The sequence below is a fragment of the Xyrauchen texanus genome, chromosome 37, assembly GCF_025860055.1.
Source record: "Xyrauchen texanus isolate HMW12.3.18 chromosome 37, RBS_HiC_50CHRs, whole genome shotgun sequence".
Taxonomy (NCBI): Eukaryota; Metazoa; Chordata; class Actinopteri; order Cypriniformes; family Catostomidae; genus Xyrauchen; species Xyrauchen texanus.
Window position 1 is genome coordinate 26,602,829 of NC_068312.1, and position 7,822 is coordinate 26,610,650.

Below are 7,822 nucleotides of genomic sequence, written 5' to 3' on the forward strand. Positions count from 1 at the left end.
CAACACACACATACACACACACACACAGGTGAGTTTCCAGGTATGTAGTACTACTATATAAATAATGCACTATTTTTTTTGCACTCAAAGCATCTCCCTGTTTCATTTTTTATTTTTATTTTTATCAGGACATCATACATTATTATGAATTTGAGCACTTTAGAAAATACGTTTTCTGTTTGTATCTTAATTTATATCTGGTTTATTCAAGATCTAATTTTTTAAATCTTGACTTGTTGTATTTATTTGGAAATACATGATGAACATGTTGGCCATACATGGTGTGCTTTTCTACATTATAGATTTAATAAATAAATACAAAACGTGCCTCAATATATAAGTCTACTCTCCTATATTTTCTTTCTCATGTCTCTTTTGGATAACTGAAAATACATTTATTATAAAAGTGAAACTAAATTTAATTAACTGTTTCCGGGAAAGTGTCTCATTAAAATCCTCCCGCCAAGGCTACAAGTGGAAGTTCCGTTTTCCGGGTATAGTTGCAACGGAAAGAAAAAGTTTGATATAAAACAAATGGACTCGGGTGATTTTAAAGATGATGGATCGCAACCTAGGAGGAAAAGTACCAGACAATCATCCAAGACAGGTTTGTTTATGTAAAATTTCCCGCGTTGAAGGACTAGCAAACTGGGCTTAACTGAAATTCAATGGTTAGCTTGAGCATTAGAGCTAGCCTAAACTGTCAAGTTTCGTCCTTAGCGTAAACAATACTAATACGATTATTACTTGGGGATCACAATCTGTAGTTACTATGTCTTGTATAATTGACAGTGATCCGCTATTCAAAACAATCTAACAGCCACAAGTGCATAATGAACTTATGAACAAGATGCTTTCACTTTTGTCTTACTGATGATAAAACGAACGATATGTAAGTTAATTAATTATTACCTCTTCTTTAGTTTTATTTAATGCAGATCTTAAACCCAGACCCCCCTTAAAAAGAACCCGAAAAGTGAGGGAAGGTGATGCGTCATCCAGAGCTGTCAATGGATCCAAGGAGCCCAATAGCCTTGCAAAGGAAGATGATGATGATGGTGGTATGTGAAAATGTATTTAAAGTCAGAACTTTATATTTTATTTTTTTGTCAAATATATTGTCTGTGCTTTTGTCCTCATTATCTTGTCATGGGATCATCACAGTATCCCCTTGTAAGATCCAAAATCTTCAAGAAGCAGAGAAACCAGGGAGTGGAAAGGAGAGTGGGGAGGGATTTAATCATACAGACGAAGCAGATGTGGAGATGGATGAAAATGTAGATCAAGATGAAGATATGAACTCCGAAGAGGAGGCTGAGCAGGAACTCGGCTTGAAACGTAAGATCCTGTTTTTTGGAATTAAATATCTATCAGAGGGGTTACCAGGATATCATGTTTGGGGGCATTTGGCTTGTTTGGGGGGCAACATAAACAATTGAAAAAATCGAGCAAATTTAAGCTATACTACACACAATCTGTTTTAGTGCATATCTTTTTCTAAGCCAGGAACCCAGAGATAGGCACAGGGCCCCTATTAGACTATAGGGCTTAAACTGGATTTTTGTTCTGTCAGACCTCACTCATCTGCTAGCGATGGAAAAATATGCACAAAACAATCCACTTTTAAATTTTAATTTATCATCAGATGCAGAGGCGTTTCCAGCATTGAAGGACATCCGGGGCTTAGCCCAGACAATTTTATTTTCACACTAGCAACCACTTCCCTGTAGTCCAAATCTGGTGAGAGGGTATTCTTTGAGTTTTGCCCTGGCTGGGCCTGTTTCTACAGTTCCTAAATCTTCCACTCTAGTACTATCCTCAACATCCTCTCTCCTCCCTGAATCATCTGTGATACAAAAGAATAGATACAGCACATAATGCATTGCAAATCAGCTTCAAACAACTAATTCATCAAGTGCTACATATGTCAAATTGTAGACCAATACCATTGAAGAAAATGTATTGGGAAGAGCAGATCAGTGGGATTGCCCTAATATCTATCATGATTCTTGAATTTTCATGTACATTAACATAAAGTCATCACAAAAGAGTTATATTATAGTGAGTAAAGTGAGGTAAAAAAAATATTGAATATAAATAATTTATATTTTTTGACATAAATAGTCAAAATGATGTATAAGATCCTAAGTTAAAGCATGAATGACTTTAGTCTAAGTTCATTGACACACTATGGCATCGAACTGTATATAATTCTCATCATCCTCAGAATAACTCATCTGTCAAAATCCTTTCATTAGGATCATTTGGATAAACGATGTTTCACTTTTAACTTTCTCTAAAGTAAAGTGACTTATTAATTGTTACCGGTTTCCACGCCTGATTCTGGCACAGCTGCTGCTCCTCAGTCTGTAGCTCATCTTTGCTACACTCTACAAAACCATTTAATCAAATCAAAGTGTATATTTCCTACAAACTAATATCACAAAACAAGTCACACATACATTTTATGTTAATGCTTATCCTTAGCGAAAACAACACCTGATAAACAAGAAAAGCACGCTTTGAACTGGGCTCGAACCGCGGTCTCCGGCGTGAGAGGCAATTGCATTAACTCGTAGCTACCAAGCTGCGTCAATCTTTTCGAGGAGATTAGAGCCTACAACTCTGAGGTTTAGCCTACTGTGGGTGAAAGCCAGCTAGATGATGATCTTAAGACTTTAAGGACAAAAACAAATATGAATTCTTACCCACTGACTTCTTTCGGAAAAATCCCCAAAGCCTCATTTGCTTAATTTTTGCTGTCTTTCCTACTAATTGCCGTTAACTCGCCACTAAGTAACGTTAGTTGATGTCAACGACTGTGCAAGCTCCTCCTCTACCTGATGCATATTCAACAGAGAGGAAGAAACGGAGTCGCCCATAGGCTACAGACAGCAAAGGAATTTATTCTATAGGCTAGATTATGCCTATGTCTATTTTTATAGGCTGTATGCAGTATGTGCAAAGCCAAAGCACAATGAAATAAGGCAACTTATGATTTCGGGGGTTTACATAGGCTTTTGTCCGGTTTCATATTTGTCAGTCAACTATTCAAAATACATTCGGGGCTACACTCAAAACAACAGATGGACAGATTATTTCTCAAATTCTCAGGGGAGGCAGAGCTTATCCTAGGGGAGGCACTGCCTCCCCCATCCTCCCCCTAGACACGCCCCTGATATCTATAAGGGTTGATCTGTCCTATAGATTTGGTGTTATAATACTTCAAGTGATAGTTCACCCAAAAATGAAAATTATCTCATTATTTACTCGTCCTCATGTTGTCCCAGGTGTGTATGCCTTACTTTCTTCTGAAGAACGCTAACAATGATTTTTAGAAGAATATCTCAGCTCTGTTGGTCTATACAATGCATGTGAATGGTTGCCAGAACTTTGAAGGTCTATAAAGCATATAAAGGCTGCCTAAAAATAATCCACATGACTCCAGTAGGAATTATTTTTTTTTCAGAAGTGATATTAACGGTGTAGGTGAGAAATAGATCAATATTCAAGTCCTTTTTCACTATAAATTCTCCTCCCTGCCTAGTTGGTGGCATTATGCAAGAAGAATGTGACTCACCAAAAACAAAGAAGAAGGTGAAAGTGGATATTCATAATAACGAAAAGACTTAAATATTGATCTGTTTCTTACCCACAATTTTATCACTTCTGAAGATATGGATTTAACCACTGGAGTCGTATGGCTTATATTTATGCTGCCTTTATGTGTTTTTTGGACCTTTAAAGTACTGGCCACCATTCACTTGCATTGTATGGACCTACAGAGCTGAGATATTCTTCTAAAAATCTTCATTTATGTTCTGCAGAAGAAAGTCATTCACATCTTAGATGGTTAGGAAATGATGATAAGATGTTCTTTTCCTGTGTTCCTCAGCTGGGTCTACGATAGATGAAAAGCAGTCTACCAAATTATGGCAAGGAAATCTGGAAACCAAAACGATTTTGAGGAGCCGACGATCTATTCACCCAAAGACGGCTGACCCTGAGTTGCACAGACCCACAATGCAAGCAAATTACAGCTCCAAAACCACATTTAAAGGTTCGTTATCACTACTGAAGTCTTTCAGTTTATGAATAATAATAATGATTCCTAGAGAAATGCATAGAAATGCCAGTATATCTCACTAACATGTAGCTGTCCTTGCAGAGCACCGTAGTTTGGGTATTGTACCTATTCAACTCAAACCACTGGAAAATCAGCAAGAGGTCTTAAAAAAGAGGATCAGCATAAAATATCAGGATCACATAGAGGAAAAGGCCAGAGGTTTGCAAAAATCTTTTAATTATCTGTATTATAGTAGTTATAATTTTACTGTAAGAACATTTTAAGGTGCTTTTCATGGATCCTCTTATGTATTTATGTTACATATTTTACATGTGTTTTAGTGTTACATGGACAAAGTTTACAGTATTTCCCATTACTATAGATGCACCCAGAGCTCCGCTTGATGGTAATTGGAACCGGTACCAACCATTTGAACCCCATAGCATTCATGGTTACCAAACAAATAACCTTCCTATCACAAAACAACCCACATATCCCAAAACCCCAGGTGAGAAAAATATAAAACATTTTCATTCTACACATTTGCTTTGTGTTTGTTGCGTGCTGTTTTTGTCCTTTATTTATTTAAATTTTTTCAAAAATGTCATCTACCTTATAATTTTTCTTTAATGCTTTTCAAGGTATTGAAAATGAAATGCATTTAAGGAAAGAATAATGTATAGTCAGCTGGTCATATTGCAATATCATGCTTATTACATGGTTACTTATTTCATAAATAAAGAACTTAACATGAAATTAAATATGTTGAAATGATTTAATTTTTTAAAAAGAAACCACAGTAATTGATTTGAGAGTGGTTGCCAGGGACAACGGGTAGGTTTAGTGATCCTTATACAAAAATATTTGATTACAGAACATTGCGATTGACCAATCAGTGTCACAGTAAGTATTCCAGAGAGCTGTGAAATAGAAATTGGTAGATTGTAAGTCCTACTTTTCTTTGTGTCTTTTTAAAGAATTAAAGAAGCTAGTCATCTCAAAAGCAAGTCCAGCCTCCACCTCTAGAGGTATTTTCAAATCCCACACCCCATACCATGTAATTAAAAATATAGATTAGATGTTAATTCAGAACTCCATCTCCATTCTAGGGTGTGCATGGTACATTTGCAAGTTGCTACAGTGGTCTCTGATAGTAATAGGATTGCTAGCTTTGGGCTTGCTGTGCTATCAGAAGTTTCAAGACTCGTCTTTGCCTACAACTGATGAGGTCCAAGCTGGTATAATGGAGAAGTTTGATGTTGAGCTAGCTGCTCAACAGCTCCTCTTTCCCAGTCAGCGCTCAGTGTTTTGGAAAAGGAGTAGAAAACATCTCAAGCGCCACCTGCACACAGTCAACCCCACTGAACCGGTCAGCTTAATTCTGACCTCTGGCGTTGAGGCTGAAAGGACAATGGGCTGTCTTGCTCGAAGCTTAGCTGCAGTTTATTCCGCTTCCCTTAATTCCTCAATCTTCGAAATTGATGGGACCACCAAAAAAGCACAAGACAGCGACCAGGTCAAGCTGGACATTGATATAGCTCTGAGGGAAGCATTTGGAGGTAATAAATCTGCAGCCGTCATCCACCGTTTTGAGGAGCTTCCTCCGGGATCTACACTCATATTCTATCGTTACTGCGACCATGAGAATGCAGCCTACCATAATGTTTTCCTGGTCTTCACTGTGATGCTCCCTGTGGATACAATAGACCCAGGGGCCAGTCTGAGTGTGGTGGAAGACATGGTATATGAGCATATTAAAAGCTTGTTTGTCCCCTCGGAAATGTCAGCTAAGTTTAATGAAATGGACGTGGACAAACTGAGCGGACTCTGGAGCAGAATTTCTCACCTCATCCTGCCAGTGGCAGCAGAGGGGAAGTTTGAACAAGAGGGTTGTGAGGCTTAACCTTATTGCCGTTTACAGAAAACATGAGATTGTTTCAGTGTATCGAGCTGGATTTGTCATTTTGTTTGGTTTTGAGTTAAACTGGTCTAGTTATAATGGCTAGATTTGTGGGCCACATAAGTGTACAGAGAGGATCTTTACTCAAAATAAGTTTTTAAAAGACAATCGTATGAAGTATTTGTTTAAAAATTTTGTATATTAAAGAAATGTTTGGTATATGTCTAATTTGTTTTTATTAAATATATGGAAACCATGGAACAGCATGGCCAAATACATGTTGTTAGTGAAATTGAACATATGACAATACAATAGTAATGCAGAAGCATTTGGCATGCAACAGAAATCATCTTATGAATAGTTCTTTCCATGTCCAGGTGTGATAATGACTGATATATTTTGCACTGATTGTTTTTAAGTTCCTTACTTCTAAGCTGGGCTGTCTTATGAGTCTAAATTTTGTTTTGGTTCATTATTGTTTTGTGTGTGTGTGTTTGTGACTTAGAATATAATGATTAAAATCGAGTCTATATTTGTCTCTTGGTGTGAGTTTTCATTTTATTGTCTTTTGGTGTGGTCAGTTTTACCATAGATGATTCACTCCACATGCTCTTTAATCCTTCTTGAGGGTTCTGAGTATTGAATGGATGTCCTAATAAATTATAGTGTTTGATTTGTGTAACAAATTATGTGTAATTACAGTTGAAGGAAGATTTCTTGTCCCAGCTGTTTAAAGATTCGAACAATTTGTAAAATTATTTAGTTGCAGTTTTTCTTTATTTTTTGCACAGTTTTTGCCTCGCTCTTTAACACCTTCCAGACTGTCCCCATGGCAACAGTGTAGTAATCAACTTAAAGTTAAGAAAAAAACCTTAAGTGACAATAGACAATAGAATTACAACAATTATAAAAAGGCTTCTTAACCTTTTTTAGATGTCTTATAACTGGGCCAAAAATATAAGTACCGGTATATAAATATAAGTTCCTGAGTTATCCTAAAGTATTATTTTTATTAAGTTATTTTCTTTTTCTTTTTTAGGAGACATGCATTATACTCTGACATGTTATATTCTGTTTGCTCAGGGCACAATGAGTAACAATGAGCAGGTCCAGATTGAATCTGTGAAATCATTTTTTTCTTATTTTCTGTGCTGATTTTGGAGGTAGTCTGCGCAATGAATTTGAATATGGTAAAATGTGTTAAACAGAACTGAAAATGCCTCACTGTTATTGGTAGTTGAAAACATAGTCAAGTTATCCAAAGTAAAGAAACACTTTAAGGAATATTCCAGGTTCATTATAAGTTATGCTCAGTCGACAGCATTTGTAACAATATTGATTACCACAAAAATGTATTTTGACTCGCCCCTCCTTTTCTTTTAAAAAAGCTAAAAATCGGAGTTCCAGTGAGGCACTTACAACGGAAGTGAATGGAATCCAATTTTGTTATGTTAAAATACAAAAAAAAATGGGCACAAATCATCTGGCACCAACAATCATGCCATGGTCCAAATCACTAAGATAAAATGTTTTACCCATTCTGATGGTTGATGTGAAAATTAACTGAAGCTCCTGACCCATATCTACATAATTTGATGCGCAGCTGCCACACGATTGACTAATTAGATAATCACATGAATGATTGTTGGCGCCCAGATGGGCTGGTTTGAGTATTTCTGTAACTGCTGATCTCCGGGAATTTTCATGCACACCATTCTCTAGAATTAACTCTGAATGGTGCCAAAAACAAAAACACATCCAGTCAGCGGCAGTTACATGGAAATGCCTTGTTGATGAGAGAGCTCAACAGATAATGGCCAATGAACTGGTTCGAAGTGACAAAGTCTACCGTAACT

At 36.7% G+C, this 7,822-nt stretch overlaps 1 protein-coding gene across 2 annotated transcripts; it reads left to right on the forward strand.

The window, feature by feature from the left end:
* Positions 1 to 258: 258 nt before the first annotated feature.
* Positions 259 to 6,488, forward strand: LOC127631018 (torsin-1A-interacting protein 2-like). 2 transcript variants are annotated; one of them, XM_052108956.1, is made up of 8 exons: positions 260 to 607; positions 924 to 1,061; positions 1,165 to 1,338; positions 3,896 to 4,060; positions 4,169 to 4,285; positions 4,449 to 4,574; positions 5,044 to 5,094; positions 5,176 to 6,488. In XM_052108956.1, exons 1-8 carry the CDS (start codon positions 535 to 537, stop codon positions 5,967 to 5,969), a joined length of 1,638 nt encoding a protein of 545 aa, XP_051964916.1. In that variant the 5' UTR covers positions 260 to 534; the 3' UTR covers positions 5,970 to 6,488. The 2 variants fall into 2 exon arrangements, with proteins under 2 accessions (XP_051964917.1, XP_051964916.1); XM_052108957.1 differs by lacking the exon at positions 5,044 to 5,094 and having other exon boundaries at positions 259 to 607.
* Positions 6,489 to 7,822: the final 1,334 nt, after the last annotated feature.